This window comes from Zootermopsis nevadensis, unplaced genomic scaffold (genome assembly GCF_977971745.1).
Source record: "Zootermopsis nevadensis isolate Lab colony 2312 unplaced genomic scaffold, Znev_1.0 Znev_ptg000004l, whole genome shotgun sequence".
Lineage (NCBI taxonomy): Eukaryota > Metazoa > Arthropoda > Insecta > Blattodea > Termopsidae > Zootermopsis > Zootermopsis nevadensis.
Window position 1 is genome coordinate 1,856,865 of NW_028259136.1, and position 22,390 is coordinate 1,879,254.

The window sequence follows — 22,390 nt, forward strand, 5'->3', positions numbered from 1 at the left end:
CCACGCTGTCCAAGGCAGTTACAGTCCTAAATCACTCGAAAATAAAAATCATAAATTTGAATTTTACTTAAATGAATGGATGTACGTATGCCCCGAAATTTTTTTCTGTGCTGTTTTGTGTATGTAGATATTTCATTCTTGGGGGTTGGGAGTGAGGGATAAAATCTCTTCTCCGAACAAAGTGTTACGTAGGACCTCTGACTTGGTGGGCTCTTGTGGACGTGGTAATGAACCTTCGGCTTCCGTAAACTGCGAGGCATGTCTTGACCAGCCCAGCGCAGAATGTTAGCTTTCAGGAACTGTTCCGTGGAGTTAGATTTTCAGAGGCCTTACAACGGACCGGTAAACACGTCCGCAGAGTCGAATCGGATCATCTCATTGTATATCCAGATCTCTTAAAACTTGTGAAGAATTTCAAATATTTTAACCGCACAAATGAACCGCGCTGCCTAAGACGCGGGTCTCCGGAACTGGGATCACAGGTTTGAATACCACTCGAGGCACGTCTATGTTGGCGTTTCTCTGAATTGTGCTGTCTTGAGTTATGAAATTAAAAATATACAAAACCAGCACATAAGTAACTGCAAATAAATTATTTAAACATGTCATTGAAGCTTTTTAGAGAACCTCTCTAATTGGTGTTGCTGAATGTCAGTTAAGATAATTGATACTCTTAGTGCTGTGACATGCAGCTATAAATACGCACTGTGTACTAACAGAAACCGAGGAACCGGAATATTTTTTTGTTTCCACTGCATGTCCGACGTGTTAATTTGATATTTACTTGTAAAACTACGGACTTCCATTCACGTTACTGTGATGTGCAAATATATTTACTCCATAAGAGATTATTTTCAGGGCTCGGTAACTCATTTCTCTACTCTGACAAGAGGGATGAACGGTCAGTAACTCCTACTGATTTATTAATCTTCGTGATTTTTACGTTTATCATTATATAGTATCAATTTTGTTCCCCTGTTGTAATTAAAATCCCTCATTAATCATTAAATTGTCGACATTAAATACAGCAAAAAGACACGCTGTGTCTTTTCCATCGTTCCTATAACAGTAGCGGTTAATATCATATTCATGCACTTGTCTGGACTTCTTGACGCTAAAATAAATCTACTATTTTGATGTAATGGTCCAAACCAAAATCCACAGAGACTTGCGGAGCAAACATCAGTTGTGGGTTTATTTTATGTAAATAATCTTTGAGAGCTTTGTGTATACGCTGCTGCATGAAATATTTTGTTGCCTTTCAACTTGCCTCATCAAAGATGCATTGATACATTGAATTGATACACGAAAATGTAAAGATGTAACTTCAGGCCACGAGTGACAGACAGGGGACAGTGTACTGCTGAACAGAAGTGTGCAGATCTCTGTAGAAAATACAATTTAATTAATAGTCATTTCTCAAAACACGTACATATTTTACTGTAATAACAGACAACAGTAGTTTTAATGCAAAAAAACGAGGATAAAAATTTAGTTTAGAATGCATTTCAGTTAGATTTGTTTTAGATGGGATTTTTCACGACAATGAGTGCGAAGATGGCTGTCTAGAAGACGTGCGACGGACCCTTGTGATGGATTCAGCAAGGACCTCTAAAACGTTGGTAAAATTCTACCAGCCTTCACGGCGCTACAGCCCGGAACACAGCCACTTCCAGATTTGTTTTCTTTTATTTTGTTCATTTCGTTTTCAGTTACAGTGCGACATTCAGAGTGTGTTAAATACTATTTTTCTAGCGTGTGTAATAACAGTGAACACTGAAATGTTAGTACTGATTGCTTATTTTCTATTTTATAGTTTTGACTTCTAGGCAATTTTTATGTGAATTTTAAATTCAGTGAACAACTCTAAGTGCTTTAATGTTTGTTTGTTTATTGAAAGGTAAGATTTCATCGCAGTCACAATTGTTCTTCACATTCGTGGATCATATCAAATGAATTATCTTTATGCACATCGTTTATAATTTCTCTTGCCGAACTGGTCCGTTAGGAGTACGTTGGTATACTGTATACGTTTACAGTCTTTTTATGTATTTACATGTATTTTTAATGTATGTACTAAAAACGCAATGATGCAAAATTAGTTCTGATACAGATGGCAGACTGCACAGTCGCATTATTTACCCTTGTAGGTTTATTTTATAAACATTCGCAAAATGGAAGAATATTTCCCGTGAGGCTTATATTTTGTCATGCACGCGTGTTTTATATGGTCCAGAGTTTTAGAAAATCTGTTAGGTAGATTTGAGCTTCGTGTTTACTAGGAATTATATTGACTGATACAGACCAACATTAAATTTTCACCAGAAACTTTAGTGTAGATCCCCAGTTGTAAACGTGCTGGAAATATGTTGTATAATTTCGGAGATTAACTTACGAACGGATTGACAGAGAGAGAGAGATAGACACTACCTTTCCACTGTGAATTCATTTTGTCAGTTTGCTGACAATGATCATAGCCGTGTCCTACAGTCTGCAATTACATTTTAGTCCCACGGCCTTTGAAGTGAGAGAGAAACTGGTGCCATTTATCACAGAATCCTGAAATTGTGAGGACCATTTTTCCTACGTTGGAATGAAAACTGCTAATGTGTAAATGTACAGTTTCTGTCTAAGCTCTGAAATCGTAGAACTACAGTTTATCTTTGGCTAAAATCCTTGTTTTATTGAGAGTGTAAAGATCTTCCCGTCATATTGATGTCATGTTGACGAAAACACCATCGTCATATATAAGGCTGTGGCAGTAATGGCTAAATCAGCGTCTCCAGAAGACATTCCACGCCAGTATTTTTCCACTACATTTCGTCACCGAGTATTGAGTGCACAGTATTTTCACCGAAGTTATTATTTACTGAGATGTTTCACCATGTAGCCTGGTAAAAGTTTACCGACGTTTCACAGGTACTTGCTGCCTCCATCATCTGGGCGATGGTTGCCTATTTACAACTTACAGTACAATCATCATAAACCCCATCATTTTTTCGAGGATGTTGTGATCTTCCGGTACTCTTATAAACACAGTAAACATGTTAACGGTATTTAACTTCGGATGAAACATTTACTTTGCTTAACTCCGGTACCAACTGAACAGGAGGATGGGTGGGCTACAGGCCCAATCTGGATGTAATTCTTTAAATGACCAAAGCAGCTGCGGATAGGTTTTATATTAATGCTAAAGACCCATTGCATTTGGTTCCAGATTTTCTGACTTTCATCTGAATTCATATTAACATGAATAGGGCCTTTTTGTGCTGTCATTAAAGAAATTAATGAATTAAATGAAGATTAATTTTGTATCCTATTCTCCTAGTGAAGTAACTGAATTATAGTCTCAAAACTATAGCTTATATAAGAATTTCCGTGCTTGTGGTAAAGGTTTAGCAGACATTACTAACTTACTGAGTTAGCAAAGTCGTTTAGCTGAAACATTTCCATGGTCTTTTACCCCCAGTTTATCTGCAGTGTTAAAACCAATGTACGTGCTGTTGATACTACATCGGTATGAAAACGGGCTGCTTATTGCGTGGAAGAAGGATACGGAACGCTAGAAACGAATTCACTATTTTACACTCCCTACAAATCACGTCAGCTGCCGAAACACTGGGCAGACGTTTTACAGGTCCTCGAAAGTAGGCCTGCCTACGTGATATTGCGTTAACTTCATCATTGCATCCTTACTCGGAACATGCAAGTCAGTATTTTACTGTACTCGATGCTTATTTAATGTTCTTCAACACCCTTCCACAGTCTATATTTATAGAATAGGCATATTAATTTCTTAACTTAAAACAGACACTTCGGTTTTCATCGGGAAGATGAAGTGTAAATGTTTTATTCCTTTCATCCTCTGATATCAACAGGGTTGCTTATTCACATTATTATTATTATTATTATTATTAGTCCTTCTTTCTTCACAGGTTTTCCTGGTACCAAAGATGAAACCTTCCACTTAACTTTCAAGTTTCTGATTGTAGCACTTTCCTTGTAATATGTTAAGTATTATTATTATTATTATTATTATGTCATGTAAATTGTGTTCATTCCCAGGCACTAAGGATCTTAGGGCTTATTCGTTTTATTACTTATAATTTTTCCTCTCTAGACAGCCTTGTTGTTTTATATAATGCTTTAATTAGGTCAAAGCTTGAGTATGCCTCGGTCGTTTGGAATAATCTTACACAGACAGATTCTAATAAATTAGAAAATATTCAAAGAAAATTTTCCAGTTTATGCAATTACCGATTTTTCCAGTTTAATATCCCCCGCAAATATGAACTGATCCTATCTACTTTAAATTTTAGAACACTTTATTCCAGACGACGACATCTCGATGCGTTATTTCTTATTAATGTATTTAAGGGCAAAATAAATTGCCATTCCATTATGGACGCTGTTGGTTTACGTGTGCCGGCGAGGCAAATAAGAGAATTTTCTACTTTTAGTGTGAGCAGTGCGCTAAGACATAGTCCTTCAGCCAGGTGCGTCATCGCTGCAAATGACGTATGTAAATCTTTGGACGTATTTAGCATAAACATTGTCTCCCTTGAGCGAACGTTCTCAACAAGCGAAATGATCTAGCTTGGTTATCTGTTTTTTTGTATTTCTTTAACGATGTACATTTATATTAGTGTTCCCTAGGTGGATTATTTGTTTTTATTTATATTTCTTCATTTTTTGCTCTGTGTTAATATTGTTTCTATTTTGGGTTTGCCTGTACTTGGCAGTTATATTTAATACTGTACATGTATAAGTTTAGTTAATCCGTTTGTGTAATATTACCCATTATTATTTCACTATTATTGTATATATTATCAGTTTTTGCCTGTTATTGGCTTCTTGCTGTTGGCAAACACGTAAATAAATTAATTGAATTGAATTGAATTATTGTTGTTGTTCTTGTTGTTGTTATTGGTGGTGGTGGTTAATTCGAGTATGAGGATGGCTGGAAGATACGTTATTTCTAAAGCGTCAGACTCAACCTGCACTGGTGAATTTTGTGCAAACATATAAATAGCAAATAAACCCACTAAGGCATGGTTGTAAATAAGTACCACGTGCGTTACCATCAATTTACACTGTATATTGGGATTTTGTTTTCTCAAAATAATCGGCTGTTATTTTCAAAAAAGAACATTAACAAAATGACCTGTATAATGGACGCGCGTTGTTTCTTCTCTAAATTTGGAATATAATTTTATCACTTACTTGACATAGGATTACTTACGTAACGTGTTACTGTGCGCCGTGAAGTATTACGATTTAAATATTAATGTCATAAACTACGTAGCTGTATGATATCAAATTCTTGTCTGTGAAGAAGTGACACAGAGACTGGTGAATTTATGTTCAGCAAATTATTAAACACAGAGGTAATTATGCGAAAGAAACGTAATTGAATTTCGCATACACACAGAGTAAAATGCGTAGATTACGCCAAGTGTATTAAGTCATTAGTGTACTTGCTTTCCTGCGGCATTATGAGTCGCTGTTTCGGAAGTAACAAGCTGCTCGTTTAGAAGGCTGGATTTGATTGACAGTTGCTTTGACTCTGAGGAAATTGTGGTTTTAATCAGTTCTTTTATATAAGGATTGTAAAGATATGCTTTGGTTCGAAGTACGCAGTAATTCCAATTTTTTGCATCCGCTTTTGGTCGCCATGTTCGTGTATTGCAGAGTCTTATGCATTTCTAGCAAAGCACACGCTATCGGTGTATCGATAATTTATATGCATTATTGTAAAATATAATTAATTATACAGTTAATTCACGACGAGACATACGGAGTTAATTTGAATTCAGATTTTATATAGTTGAATTTAAAAAATATTATTACTTATATCTTCGTTAGATTTCGATAGATAACACTATATAGAAGACATGTTTTTATACAGCCAAAAGAATAAAGAAAGCCGACAAGGGGTGGTCCTCCAAGTTAGGATTTGGAGGTGAGGTTTACACCACCTCACCGACCGAAAATTGAGTTACACAATCTCACGAAAACCCTCGAACTCGGACAGACTTTACTGCGCGAGATCGTCATGATTGGAAAAAATTGCTGCAACAATTTGATTTGAAAACTGTAGGGAATAAACCACTTGGAAGACATGGGAATTGGTGGCTAATACGTTAAAAGACGTGCACCAAATTGAATTGCACATATTTTATGAATGCGTTCTTTGTTATATACATTTTCACTGATGAGATACGCAAAGTCGTGAAGAACATATTTGGAAAACTTGAGAATACTTCTCTACTCTTGTTTCAACACTGTGTATGTAAGTGTTAGAGTATAATTGTTTTTATTTAATATCCCTGATCCTTACGTTGGAATGTGTTCTTCAGGAAGACTCAGATCAGACATATTTTCGAACTCGTAGCATGCCATCGTAGTGAAAATATACAAATGTTTCTTCCTTCGTCTCTCGTGCTTTCACGTGAAACTGTAGAACATTAAATTTACGCATCTCGTGAATTATAAGAGGAATGAAATGGGAACATGTATTTTGACGTAGGAGAAATATTGATTCTAATCTTCATATTGCCTTGTGATGTCCTAGTGTGCCTCATAATGAAGACAGATTGTTCCAGATCATCTGACATCAGTTGTATGACTACTAACCGATGCGCCATGAAAGGAGCCCACATCATATCAGTTTTCGTCTTGAGATGTCGTAGGACCTGCAATTTATTTATTAAATTGGATATAACTCGGACTTGTTATTAATTAATCTGTTTCTAGAATTCAGAATGACGAATGGGAAATGCTTATCAATGATGTACTGTGTGGACAAATTAGGAGCGAAAGAGACACTAGCAGAGATCAAAACGCTACACCAGAAATGAATGTGTCAATATTGTGTTCACACTGATATGATAATTAATTTACTACAATACTTTTTATTTTCCAGATCAGTGGTTTATCCCTACAGTAATTGCTGACAGATCACCACTAGAAGAAAGAAGAGTGATTGCGTGTTTAATGGAGGTGTTTCGTTCACCAACGATAATTCTAAAAATGTCTGCTGAACAATTCTGACGTTGCCATAATTTTTTCACAGCCTGTATAGTTTATTTAACGAGGAAGAAAAGAGACTTGTACACTCGAAATTCATTGGTATTGAAACCCGTAAACATTCATATTCGAGCGTTTTACTCACATCTGGCTACAGCGCCCGTTCTTTGCCCGAATTATTTTCTTAACATGGAGTACTAAAACAATGATATTCCGTGTTTATTGTGACAATCTCTCACAAATATTTTATTTCATTTGACCAAAAGAAAAGTTTTTGTAAGTGCGTGGGTGCCGTCACATATCTTTCCTGCATTGCGATTGTTTCATTATTAAACGGTTTTCAATCAACTGTTGCGTGCATATATCACTTTATCCAGTCTTTAAGTGTCGGCCATGGCCGCCTAGCAATTAGACCAGTGACCGAGAGAACTGGAGAGACAAGGGAATGTTTTTTTTTTTTTTTTTGCAAGTTATTTGAAGTCAGCGTCACGTATTACATTTGCAAGTTGATCACCATTGTCCTAAAGATTATATATATTTCCATTTAATTTCACGCTGACGATCCATGTACAAGACTTTAAATACTCATAATCGGTAACGGCTGAGTGTCGGACGCATCATAATAAACCATTTTGGTATCACAAATTACTTGATTAAGAACCTCCTGAAGTTCTCTGAATATTTTCTGAGACAGTCTGTAGGACTCTCAAGAAGATAGATACTTTAGGGATCATTCTCTGTGAACTAGTGTTAAAGTACCATGGACGTACGTGATTAATGGAAGTCTGTAGGAAGCAAAGGCATGTTTAAGCATAAATCACAAGCTAGGAGGTTCGGAGGATTGGACATATTTTTTGGACAGAAGACAAAAGAACTTTAGAAAGCTTCTCAGCACACCACTACGAGATCAAAGCCGACTAAAAACCTTAAGTTCCAGTGTAATGTGCAGGACACTAAAAATGGAATCCATAGAAATGAATTGAGATTTGGCTTACAATGGAATATAATGCCAAATTACAAATTCATTTGGTATTTACTCACGATAAGCTTTGAAGTGGACATAAGAAGTAACAGAACGTCTTGGTCTAATGTAAAGGTATTATGATGACAATTTACCCTCTCATGCACATAGTAGCAAAAGTTATTATTTTCGTAGCACAAACTAATCTCAGTGTAAGGAAATTGAGAATTGTTTCAGTGTTAGCGTGAATGAAAATAATTTGCTAAAGTGTAAAAATTGTAACCCAAAAGGGGCGGAAAATGTATATGGAGTTTATGTCTGTGCACCTTATAAAATCACGGCTCTTGATAACGGTAATAAAGTGTCATCCCTTCACAAGAATCATCATTAGCTATATTTGATTTCAGATTAAATTAACTGTACTTAACGTCAACTTTAAGTGAATGTTGTCCTTTAAGGTGGGACGTAAAATTGTCGCTGTTCTTAATTAAACTCCACGCCATGAAGACGTTTGATGGTGTAGTGTTGGGGCCTGTAGCTTCACACAGTTTTACTCTCTGCACAGGGTATGAGTGCTCAGGTTCACGCTTTCTCCGCTTTATCCCTTCTGAGTGGGTCCCAGAGTCGGTCTGGATATGATTGCGAAGACAAGCATCTCTGTCAGAACTTGAATAACCATCATCCAGGCCATGTTCAGTCACTGACGTGGCTGAGATCTCCCAGCGCATAATTGCTGTCTTCTGATTTTTAAATCTAAACTTATTTATTTACGATTTTACACATATTTTAAATGTTAAAGCAGTCGGGTAATACTTGTGTGATGGTGAGGAATGCAGTCAACTAACATCTCATAATATTAAATCTCAAAAACAAAGCTTTGAATTCGTTTTAAATGCGAAATATTTAAAGAAATCCATATGTTGAAACTCTCCGACTTCTCTATCATCGACCACTGAAATCGATAATGGATATTCCCAACGGTTTCAAGTTGACTTCCTTTTATGTCCTGAATAAACAATTCATTCATGGGCACCAGAAATTGGCTTGATGTCTTGTGTATTTGGGCAAGAATTTTGCGAAATTAAACTGTAGTTGGAAGAAAAAGATATTTAAATTTTGTAGGAATGTCTCCTTTTGAGACAAGACTTTAGATCTGATGCAAGCTGATAGTCATGTAATTACAGCATTGTACACACTGGGAAATGTTTAATCAAATAAGGTTACTAGATTTCAAAAAATAATTGGGTGCTTGTATGAAAGTTGCGCAACAGGCTTCGATTAAATTTATTACGCAAGAACCACTCGGAGCTTTGAAAAGGCCTTGTATGCGGTATGTCTACGAAATCGATATGTAATGTCTTTTTGTATTTTGTTAGCATGTTTGATCTTCCACTCAAAATTCGATTAATATGGATCATATTTAATAATTGATTTCGATAGTGAAACTTATCTGGTGAATTTAATTTTGTAGATAGCTGTCTTCTGGGTTGTAGTGCCGTGTAGTGTGGTAGAAGGTTACCGACGTTTCAGAGGTCCTTCCTGCCTCTATCATCATGGCGATGAGTCATCTTCTACCAGACTACGCAGCGCTGCAACCCAGAAGACAGCACTTGTTTGCACTTTCTTGTTCCTTTTCAGCATCAAGTGTATAGTAAATCTACAAACTGAATTAACTAAAATAATTAATTTACAGTTTAAAAATGTTCACGTTTTATCCATAATGAAGCAACAAATTATCTTAGAAATTAGAGATTATTGAATATTACATGGTTGTGATCCGCATGCCTGAAGGAAATATATTCGCACGGATGACGACAATTAGCCCACACAGGAAAGAGATGAGCCAACATTTACGTGTGGGTGCAATTGTTATCGTTTAATTAAAGAAAATCATATCAGAAAGCAAAGTTATTCGGCCCCCGGCCACCGTTTGTTTTGTAAAAGTTAGAAACTACTGGAGCAGACAGTCGAGACACTGAGCTGCTACGGTAATATCATGGCTTGATATGAACGTGGTAGATTTCTCCTTCTGTAGGTGGTGACGTCTCCTATTTAATTAGCAGCTTTTGCAGTAAAATAAAGAAGTTTTGAAGAGGAGTGTTAGTGGAACGGAAAGAAGGAATTAGGAAGTTTAAAAAGAAATGGATCCTCGTTTTCCTTTAATTTGCCAAACTAATGAGAGGATTGTACTTCTTAATTTAATAAAACCTAGTAAAGAATGGTGTGAAAACTGCACATTACAGAGTTCCAGCTTGCCTTCCAAGTCTATTTAAGACATTCAGTAGTCAATTACATACCTAAAAGTTCATGAATGCTCCAGATTGTATAAAAACATTTTTCTGTGTGTATTTCTGTGTCCAGAATTTAACGGGTGTTGAGTCATAGTAACGTGATGCAAAATTCGGGTGCTTTTTCGCAAAAACACTTTAAGGTAAATGAAATAATGATTTTCAATCCAGGAACAAAAGCAGAAATATAAATACAGGTTTTCACTAATGTTTATGCTCTTGCAGTATTCAGCGAGATTTGAGAAATATTACTTTTGTTTTTAAATTATTACAGAAAATGTTTATTGTAATATCTCAAACGAAAGAATGCATTTGCTAGATCTAGTTTAGAAGGATAGTGCTACAATCCATTAGTCTTACATTAACATCGTGCCTAAATGTTGTTGTACAAGCCTATTCAAACTATGTTTGTAACTAATTTCATATAACGATATATTCCTAGTTCTTGTCATTCAAAATTGCACTTGTAACTGTTACAAATTAAGTCATATTGTGTGACAGAAACGGAGTTCGTAGAAGTAAATTGAAGTATAATTCAAGTAAAGAAATACAGTATAGTCACGCCAAAATAAAAAAAAACTATTTTTATTTACTTTAACATCTTAAAATGCGAGAGTTGAATATTAGACATGTTCTTTTGATGTTTTCGATTGACAAGTCTTACGACGCAACGATAGTGGGAATGCCTAATCCAGTTCAGAGTGAACATTTTTCGTATACGTTCTCTGTGATTTCTCATACCCATTTCATACGGTGTATATTTATGTTACAAACGCAAGTGTGTTGTTGATAGAACTAATAAACATCCCTGGAATCGTCGCATTTTAAATATAATTTTGCATCAAATACTTGTTGTATCTGTACTCTCAGTAGTAACGATTTTCTGTTCACAATGAAGTTATCATAAATACTGTTAGACGGAAATATGGATTCCTAGAATGTATACCGTGTGTCCTCAATGCATTGATGTGATTATAACAAATATAGATCGCAAACTTTTGAAGTTGCTGTAAGACTACTTTAGCCGACAACTGCGAGTAGGTTTGTAACGTAGCTGGAATTTATACCGTGTAAATCATAGACAGAAATAGATCACTTCCTCGTGTAACTAATAGTTACTATTTCCTGATAACCTCCGTGAAAAGAGAAAAGTACCATGGATTATTTTCAAAACGTGTGTGCTGTGCAGTAATTATAAGGTATTTATCTAGTTAACAGTCAAGTACTAACTACAGTAGAACGACGCGAATGAAAATGAAATTCTCTCGACAAATCCTAATTTAGTCATTTCTGTTATATAATTATATTCCCGTGTGAGTTTCTTTCAAGACCTACATTCCTTTTTCTTCAGCTGTTACAGATTAGGTCCCCTAGCCTATTTCAATTCAGAAATAACATTGAATGTTTCAAGAAATTTGGTAGGAATTTTTAGACGGGGTTCGGCCAGTCGCAAAACCTTTTACATATACAAAGTAGCACAACACAGAAAACGTGGACAGACATTAATGTCTCTAGTGGGATTCGATCCCACTCTTCCATTCTTGTGAGAAACCCTGTTAATGACGTTCGTGTATATTTGCGTCCAATGCTGTTATTTTAGTTACTAGGTGATCAATTTTCGTGCAACTCTGTGTCATCATAACATTGTGGACTAGGTCAATTTGATACTCTGTAATCACTGTACTCTGACGCCGACATGCAAGCATGTGACGTGAGATCAAAAGTGCTGTAATTCAATGTACAAGACAAACCCCATTCATTAACTGTAGACTGCGAAATTTTATGTGTTCTAGAAAATCTATTAATTGTAAAATGTTCCATTTTTCTAGTTTACAAGCTTTCTTTTGTGAAAGATAAATTGTTGGGGAAAATACGTAATATTAGACAACTTTCAAAAAAGGAGTTCGTAGAAGAGTTGCAGCATGAAAATCTTATCATGCCTGATTATCTCACAATTTGTTAACTGGATACCGGGTACTGGGAACGACCCGTTCTTCAAGTGCCTGGGTACTGATTTGTTATACTGTTCGTATAATAATCACGTCCATATTTCGTCTCCCCGTTCTGGAAGAGTGGGCTATTTATACTTTCCAGGCTCCCCTTTTGCGAAAATATATCGATTTTTGGTTCAGAAATTGCAATGGATAATGTGTGTTACTGAAAACGAAAAGAATCACAGGGACAAACGTTCCATTTATGGCTCTAAAATTTTAAACAATTATCTGTCTTCGAGTTAATGACAGAGTCTACATTGAATGTGGCCTCAGTGTTGATATACGGAAAGTGTTACTCCGTTGAATGGTATCCCACTTGCTAGCCTACAAATAGGTTTCTTGCTTGGAATTCTGCGGCTCACATTTACACATTTGAATGTTTGGGAAGTCTCATGAACGCGTCTATAAATTTGCAAATATATACAGAGTGGCTTCATGACAGCTGCTGGAAGTTTGTATAGCGTTAAATTTGAGGCAAATAGCCTTGTGTTTCAATGGAAGATTCCAAGAATATGAAGCGATTCTATCTTCTAGTGGTAAATGTGCATTTCGTAGAATTCAGTATAGCTTTTCGAAGCCCTCTAAAACTGTTTTTCACTGATTCTATAATCTTTCCTTTAAATATGGCAGTAGATGTATCGAATATTTTTTTATATTTGATGACGTCATCTTAACTGCAGAGATTATACGAATGGTATGATGATTACGAAGGCGAGTTTGTTAGATTGGGGGATACAATAATGTTCGAATTTGATGCATTGTCCCATTATTAGCATAGAGATCTGGTCCAGGACACAATAAAAATTTAACATAAAACGAGCTAGAAAAAATTCTGTTATTTAACCTGAAATGCATAGATTGAGTTTAATTAAGGAAAAAGAGAGTAACGTAATGGGCGAGTATGGTCTGTAGGCTAAATAAAATTTTGAACGACAATTGGGACTTCTCTTCAGAATCAGGTGTACGCTCTGTAGCACTGTTGCTACAGTAACAACATAGATTATGCAATTTATATTTTTTTCGTGGACGTGTCTATCACTATCCTACCAGATGTCATGAAAATAGTTATAGTGCTCTGTCACAGTACAATAGTTGCGTTTGTGGCATATGCTGTCATTTTTAATAGATCATTTGAATGCAAGTTACATTGTTAATAATTCTAAGTTTTTGAGCGTGATGCTGCATACTTTATTGTGCCAGAAAGATACGTTTGTGTAACGAACCTGCAACCATCCATATGATCTTTTTTGTTGCCTCCGGTTGTGTGTAGTATCATATGTTCTTGTTTATTTTATTCCTCATATTATTATTATTATTATTATTACAGTCAGTAAAATAACACGTAATGGGTTTGTGACCAGGGATGGGACTTTGCTTGTCGTCACTACTTCATGCCAGCTTTGGAGTCCACCCATCCACATATCTAATTGATGCTAGAAGATTATTCCCAGGATGCAGAATTACCGAAGCGTGAAATTGACTACTCACGTCCATCCAATAACTGGGTTTAGAATATGCAGAACTTTATCTCTACTTATAACTCCTGTCTGTCTTCATAACACAGAAGCAGAGACAGTTTTACGTTTACCTATTATTATTGTTACCATCATTATCTCCGTCATAATTATCATCGTCAACGTGTATATACAGGCTACATAATTTCTTTCACCATCATTGTTTATAACAGCTTGTGACTACGCAGTATACAAATGAATTATATGACCATTGCATTATCTTTTATTCATCCTTAGTTTCCCTGTAACACTAACACAAAAGGAACAGTCCAGGAATATTCCGATAATCCAAGTTCATGTTTAAAAATTATTCTAACATGTCACATTGGCACTGCTCAATCTGAGACGTAAACAAGCAACCAAACCTCGGTGTTGTATACTTTTCCACTTGAAGAGGGATGTTTTGACCATCCTTCTGTCAACGTGAAGAGCGTGATGGAGCTTTCCGTGTGCAAAACGCATATTTGTTTAACCCCATCGCTTAAAAATATCAGAGCGTCAATTACAACGTTGTCTGAGAGAACTTAATGGTGTACCAGTCGAAAGATAACGTGAATTAGTGTGTAAACTTTGGTTAGTTCTGTTACGAGATTCATCAAACATGGTCAGAAAAAGAATTAAAGAGTCTGCTGTTGCATTGACTGAAATATTACACTCCCCACCGTTTTAGAATTACTTCCCTTTCGCATCTATTACATTCCTCTATCTTGTTCCCGATTTGAACCATTCGATTTGTGAATGACTACTGAAGTAAAATTACGATGGAGAATATTTCATAGCGAGGCTTTATAGTTTGTACTCCTGATGTTAATTTTATGAAATAAAATAGGGTTGGATGGGTTTGAAATGTAGCACAAATATAGGCGGTGAGGAATGGTTACAATATTTTAGTCGGAAATCTGAGGAAGACACTACTTTTCAAACCAGGGCTTCGATGGAAAGATAGAATTCGTTCTAAAGAAGCAGGATGTGAAGGTGTTGATTGGATAAGGCTGGCTCAGGATAAAGTATTGTAAACACGGTAATGAACATTAGGTTTCCAAAGAAGCAAAAAATATCTTTCCTGGATGAGCGACTGTCAGCTTCTCAAGAGGAACTTTCATCCATGTATTTATTGTTAATGAAAAAGATATTAAAATGGTGCTAATAACAGAAAATGTAATTTTTTAATTGTTCTCTCGAACGGACGCTAGTGATGATTAAAAAATAACGTACTTCATGGGAAATTAACCCAAGGACGAGCCAGTTTATGGGAACAGGAATAATTCCGATGTTTTACTAAGGTCTGTGTCGTATTTTTATATTCCCAAATGGAACGCTCTTGAAAAGAGTTTAGGTGTTTCTTTTTATCATGGCAGCTAAAGCTGACCTAAAAGCAGGTAAAAGAGTACTCTTGAGTACAGCAGCTGCCACAAACTGGACACAGTTGATGTGAAATTAAATTTGCCGATTACCATGACCTGTTGATAATAATCCTTTCATCAAGTGTATTGGTGCAGGTATAACGCGTCTGACTCGCGTTTAGGAAGTACACAGACGTAAATCAGCTGATGCATTTTATTGTTTTCCTCAGTCCCTTCAGGAAAATCCCGGAATTGCACATTAAAACAGGTCACTGTCGGTTCTTTCCGTCGCTTTGTCTTTCCAACTGAATCTTGTCCTCCCGTCTGTTATCATGTAAATATTGAAATATACGAATTTATCTCACATCAAGAGAATAACTCAGATATAATATCTTATTATGGGTTTTGGTGCCATATAGACTCATCGATAGATATCATAGTTTCAGCCCTGATGATGGAGACAGCGTTTCTCCAAAGAACTTCATAAGTATCCTTACCACAACAAAAATCTATTTATTTCACAGATTGAGTATCTATGAGAACAGGATACTGAAAAGAATAATCTGACGTAGTAGAAATGAGGTGACAGGAAGTTGGAGAAAATGTCGTTATGAGGAGCTTCAACATTTTTACTCTTCAGCGGTATTCTGAGGATGAGATGGACAAGTTATACGAGGAAGTCCGAAGCGTTGAAGGCAGACGCTACCTTTCCTCCTTCTTCCTTCACCCCACTTCCTCACCCCGCAAGTATCAAGATTACAGTCTTTCACTGTATGTAATTTTGGTCGAAATATGGAAAGGCATGTGTTCAGGTGGCAAGAAATTTTAAAATTTATCTTAAGAAATTTGGTTGGAGGATTGTGGAATAGGGCCCAGTGGCGGGCTGTTGTGAACACGGTAATAAACCTTTGGATGCCATAATGAATTAAGATTATTTTTGTAAAAGCTGAGCTACAATTAGCTTCTCAGGAAGGGTTGTGCACTTTATAACTAGTTAATGGAAAATTGAAGGCTGTGATTGATGACTTTGCAAAGGCACGTAGGCCTAAACAATACCCTTAACTGATAATCGTTACCCGGCTCTTGTCAGCACTTCTACAGCTTCGTGGCTTTATAGGCGTCTGTAGAGAAACGTCCGATAGCAAAACCGACAGACTTATCAATAACATAATGATTCACACAGCATAGCGAGAAATAACTTTGTGCCCACGCTTTGCTATTTATCACAAAAGAATGTTTCTCTTGTCCATAACTGTAGAAGCCATGCTGACAGCGTTTGTGTAGCCAGTCTGAGAGCTCCTGGAAGGCATCTGTTTCTTCTAAATTCCTTCTTTCGGACCATTGTGGTCATGAGTGAATGAACGTGTTTAATCCCGTTTCCACACTTTTTTATAGAACTGCAAATTGTCTGTCAGCGGATTATAAATAGGCCCACAGACAGCTTTTGGTGCCTCGGTTCATACATAACTTCAAAAGGAATTCAGTGGTATAGTGTTTCGCAATGAGTGAAGTCAAAACATTGTTAAAGCATCTGCTTCAACAATAATTGATGACTTTGGCTTCGGGTTTTGTAGTCTCAACGATCACTTGAAGACGGAAGTATAAGAACGGAATTCCGAAACGTCGTGATTTTAATTACAAACAGACGACGGATAAAGTCCAATAGAATGTATAAGACCAGACAGTTAGAATGAGTGAATGGAACAATTTAATAGGTTTCGAAAGAGCATATGGAGTTCGGCGAATCTAAATTTAGCACGATGAAGTTAGCAGTACAATGAAACGTAGTCTAATTTTGCCAAATCGTTTAATAATACGCTGTTTGAAAACATTCAGCTCAATTTTCAGTAATAATGCATTACAGACATTCTGTATAAATGGATTTTGCATTGATTGGTAGGATGGAACATCTAATTTAATTGAAAATGTAAAAGCGCTGGGTTTTTTCCTCAAGGACCAAAGAGTCTCTTAAGTTTAATATGTTTAAGAGTACTGGTATATATATATAAGACTTTTTCTTTTTAATGTTTTACATTCAAATAAGGTCCATGAACTTGATGAAAGAAGAGCGTGATTTTAGAGTTCGTAAAAACGCGTCCTTCGAACAGGCCTATAACTTAATCCGCCTGTCATACCCTGCGTCTGTGATATGCGGAGGTAAAATTAATTAGAACAGAAATGTTTATAAACGGGAGTGAAATAAAAATACTGACTACATTTCCTAGTTTATACAATACTGTGTCGACTCGATCACATTTCACATTTTATGATCATGTACTGAAATAAACAAAGCAATGAAAAATGGGCTATAATATCTATAGTATAGTACCTATTTCTCTTTATATTTCAGAATTTCGCTGTCGAATCTTATAGTTACATTTTCTCTAAATCAAATTGTCTGAAAACTATATGTTTAATAAAATAATATTTCTATGTGTGTACTGTTCTAAGTCTATAATACTGCGTTATACTTTGAAGTTTCTCCGTCTAGTTCGGAATTTTTCTTCCTGTAGACGATCTCGGTACACAGCGCATTGTGTGAACTAAGATATTTGTCTGAGAAAGTGTGAAATAGAGGACAGAATAGGTTTTCTGCAAGCAGATTACCACTGCTTTTACTTTTGAGCAGGGTATTCTTATTTTTCGAAGTTCCTGGAAATTTAGTTTCACCACAGGCAGATGCAAGAGTGATTTTATTCCTTTACATGTTCTCATGTCTTTCAAACGCCCATGAAGTTGAGATCTGGACGGATGTACAAAGTGGCACTTGAATCAAAGAGAAGAATGGTCGGATATTAAAATAGGAATGTGAATGTAACCATCTTTCTGAGCAACTTTCTTCAAACCACAAAGATGGTCGTCGCTAGAACTTATGCAAATTTCTAATAAGGCTGTCTTCTGGGTGGTTGTGATCTAACAACCCCTCCATCTACATACTCGCCACCGTGAAAGCCTGAAATCTCTATTTATAAATTCCATTTATAACTCATAATTATGATTAATTGTATGACAGCAGAAGTTCGATACCGCTGATAACAGAATCAGCCGTTGGGCATAAGCCTCCCGATTCCATTTCATCCACTACTCATGGTTACAACGTCTGCCCCTAATATCTGTCTGGAAATGCACGAATAAGCATGCAAGATCAGTGTCTACATATCTCGCATTGTACACACCTTATTGTAAGCTTTATTTTAACCTAGTAACGAATTGGAAAATAAACTTGAAAGGAAAACAATCTGTTGGTCTGCGAACAGTTAAAATAAATCGCAAGTGATTTGCTGCACGCCTCTGTCCTAAGATATGTGACTCAGGGTGTTATGCGTCACACAGATTCCCTAGTGACCTGTGGAAATCCACTTGAATTAGTGTACCGGGGTGGTCCATCTGTTATTTCCCTCAGGACAGGAATAGATTTCCTGTTGGACGCAAGAGCTAAGAAATTAGAAGTCACCACAGTAAATGCTCAGATATAAATATTATTGAACTGTGCACGGACCGCTATAAAGTTACATATGATTCCAAAATTGCTTCTTTAATAGCTTGTGTCTGACACACTTTTATCCGAAAACTTGAATTTGACTTTAGGAATTTAGAGTCAATAGAATTTGTAACACTTTTAAGTAAAGCAGCAGACGAGAATTTTTTCAGATCCTTCGAAGTCAAGAAAGTAGATGAGCTTGAAGTAACTACTAACAAATTAAGAATAGTTCAGTAGCCCGGTTACAAGTGGTCTTGGGCCGGATGTGGCCCGTGGGCCGCTAGTTTGCCCACTCTGGTGTGTACAGAAAAATAACTTTATTGGTTAAACTTGAAGACGTGTAAGAATGCGTTTTCTATTGTCGCTTTATTTATTCAGTTACCCTTGTGGGATTTCAAAAATATACAAGCCATGAAATCATCACTCTTCATCGCGTTAAAACTAAATACATTCTTAGAATACGCTGTGTAAAGAAGTTATTTTTGTCTTGGTTTTCTCCATTACCACATCCCTTCCCGGTTAAATACTACATTTAAGCTTCAGTTTAGGATAAAACATTCCAGCCATCGAGCGGACTAGCGTGTGATTCGTGTTGAAGAAGTAGCCGGTTCAAGTACTGGCCACAGACCAGCTGTAATGATTGTGGTTTGCCAAGTTTCTTCCATGAGAATTCCTCCCAGTGCTTGTAAGCGATTTTTGTGTTTTGTCTTGAGACGCAGAGTGCACCAAGGCTCAAATTCATCTAAAGAACTGTGCCGCCTGCCTGAATGCGATTAGAGAACCCAATGATTAGGATTACGGCCTGCAGAGAAGTGCCTGAAAAACTAATTGAAAGTTTCTTCCCTGGAAGTCTTTAACGATGGCGGGAAATGCAGCCTGGGAAAAATGAGAAATTTTCACATAATTTTAATCTGAGAAACTGACAGGAATAAACCACTTGGGAGATTAAGTCGGTAGATAATATTAATGAGCATCTTAAAGGAATAGTATGTGAGGATTTGGACTTGATTTACCTGGCTCAGGTTAACGGCCAGTGGTGAGCTATTTTGAATACAGTAATGAGCCCTCGGATTCTATAAAAGGCCGGGTATTTCCGAAGAGGTGTGAACCGGATTATCGCCTTAAGGCCAAGCATTAGCTTCCACTTACCTTCTCATGTAATGGTATTTGATGACGACAACTATGACAAGTATGTTGGCAGTGGCGGCCAGGACGAGCAGTGGCAGGTACAGAGTTATGAGCATGATGTTCTCCTGTAACACCCACTGAGAGTCCAAGAAGCCCTTCACAATCGGATACGTGTCTAAATGAGTGCTGTAGTTAGGGGTAGGAGCTTCACTGTACCACACCTCCGTCGAGTTGTCCTCCATGGTGCCCGTCTGTTATTTGCAAACAGTTTCAACGCAAGATCAGGCCTTATCTGCCGTCACACGAAGTCCTAATTCCTAGCTTTAGTAACAGATTCATCAGCTACAGAGTATAAGTTATACAGAGATTAAATATTCGTTCGCGGGTACGGGTTTCGTCGACTCTACTTGCTATTCCCGACGGGGAGAAATCTCTGTTCAGATTTCACTGTTAAGAATTTTGAATTCGAAAAATCGGAAATTTAATAAACGAAAATTCAGGTTCATATGTAGCGTTCCACACTTATTTGTATTTTATTTCTCTAGGGTTTCGGTTCGGACTTTCTATTACGCTTATTTCCTGCGGATACGGGAAAAAGTTAATTTTATGCCGTAAATTACAAATACGTTTTCTTCGGAATCAAATGTTTTCCAAGTAAAGAACGTGTATTTGAAATGGCCGTTTCTCTAGTGTCGATTACCAAGAAAAACCTTAAAACCATTAACTGTTTAAAGTATGCTCACCTGTATTGATTACTCGCGATTGTTAATAAATTAAACAAAAATCATGTGCTTATTGCTTTCGTTTCTGTGTGGTTAGTAATATTACGTTTATTTAACTCTCTTCATGCGTATATTATGCATTTCCAAAATATTATCTCACCACATTTTTAGTTTGCGTGTCACACAGTAAATTATTTTTTTGAAAGGGTAGCGATGTAATGCCAAACTTATTTATGAAAAAAGTCTGTCTCTCAAAAGAGCAAAGATTATATAGGAGGGCCCTATTGTATTGAAACTAAATAGAGCCACAAAAATTAATTTCAGCTCCAACCAGCTATTGCAAACTGGAAAAATGTCTAAGAATTAGTAAATTGGAAGTCCAAGAGTTTTAATGGTCAGTGATAATAGCAAATTTCTTGGAAAATTTTAGTCAGAGTTTGATATAGGTTTAGTGTGATGTGGTGTGGAATGGAATGTAGCAATACGTCTGCATCATGAAAACTTATTATTCAAATATTAAATTTTGTAAATATTTTTAAATACATCGCTTTGTATCCTAAGTTCAATGTGTGAATATCGTCTAGTATCATATAGGCCTAATTCGTTTCATTAATTATATTAATCTTTATAAATATATAGTATGATAAGCTAACAAACAATTTTGTATGTGTATCATAAAATGTATCGAATCAATTACAACGATCATGAGTGACAGTTACGTTTAAATTAAATTATTGTTTATGTAATGTTAAATTGCAAGACAATTCGTAGATAATAATTACGGAACCTGACAGCGGTATCGACACTTCCGAACCAAATACCTTTGATTACGAGAACTACTAAACACTCATTTATATTGTGCCTTGTTGTTCACCTGTGCAGGTGGGATTGATTTGGATATTACAGTCCGTTTTATGGGTCTTGCTTGCGAACATTATTAAAAACAAGTAACTAACTAACTCCGAACTTAAAAATGAATTAAACAGTATCATAAAAGAAAACTGATAACAGAAATTTACTAAAATGTGAATTCCTGTATAATTTTGATATCGCTCCTGTGTCGCACCTAGAATTTAATTTAAATATTCATTGAATTACTTGACGAAAGTCAAAGTTTAGTGCACATATTCACAATCAGACTGGTTGTAAACAAAGTTTGACCACTGCAACACCGCGTTTTACTATTTTGCCTATATTTTTTCAGGAAATTATCTTTAGCATGTGCTCAGATAATTCAAGGTGAGTAAGGATTTGAACCAGTAGATCTTCCTGTAATTACGGTCACTTCTAAGAATCAATCCGAGAAAAATGTCGCGCAATAAATAAAAGCCCGATTAATTTTGCGTGGCTTTTGTTTTATGCTTTTAATTATTGTACTTTAATCTCTCCACATTGAAATTAAAATTCACCAGACACGTACAAGTAAATCCTCTTTACGCTTTACAGCTGACGAATCTATTTCATCTGTAAAACCCGGATTTTACGGTTTTCAAACTTCGAAATGAGGCAGCTTTTCCGCGGTCGCTGGCTGGGAGTTGAGTATTGTTCGGGAACACTTCACACCCATAACCGAGTGACCATCATGCACCGCGAGACGGTCGACACTGAGATCGTGCCCCTTGGTTCACCGCGACGCACCGGCTGCCTGGCGCAGGCAGGAGGGGTGAACCCTGTGACGCATGTGTGCGTCTCTGCCTGTAACTAACTTTTGCGGAGACAATTTTTCGAAATCCGATATGAAAGCGAAAACGTGTGTTCCCGATTCTGTACACACAATTCCACGCATTTGTCATGAGACTTATGGTTATGGTACGCGATGTTCATGATGGTCTTCCAGGTTGTGACGACGTGTAATCTTGTAGATGGTTACCAACGCTGCTCGAGAACATATCACCTCCATATTTAGGGTTTAACTTTCAGACGGCGTTAG

The 22,390-nt window shown here is 36.5% G+C and overlaps 1 protein-coding gene across 3 annotated transcripts in view; it reads right to left on the minus strand.

Moving 5' to 3' along the window:
- LOC110827094 (QRFP-like peptide receptor) overlaps nt 1-22,050 on the minus strand; it is an 85,724-nt gene extending 63,674 nt beyond the window's left edge. The window contains exons 1-2 of one of the 3 annotated variants that reach the window (XM_087342857.1): nt 21,881-22,050; nt 19,760-19,989 (exon numbers count right to left, since the gene is read on the minus strand). In XM_087342857.1, coding sequence (XP_087198983.1) covers nt 19,760-19,980 — 221 coding nt within the window. In that variant the 5' untranslated portion in view covers nt 19,981-19,989; nt 21,881-22,050. Of the gene's footprint in view, nt 1-19,759; nt 20,060-21,880 lie in introns of all 3 variants that reach the window. The other 2 variants (XM_087342856.1, XM_022058428.2) reach the window with 2 other exon arrangements.
- Between the last annotated feature and the right edge of the window lie 340 nt (nt 22,051-22,390).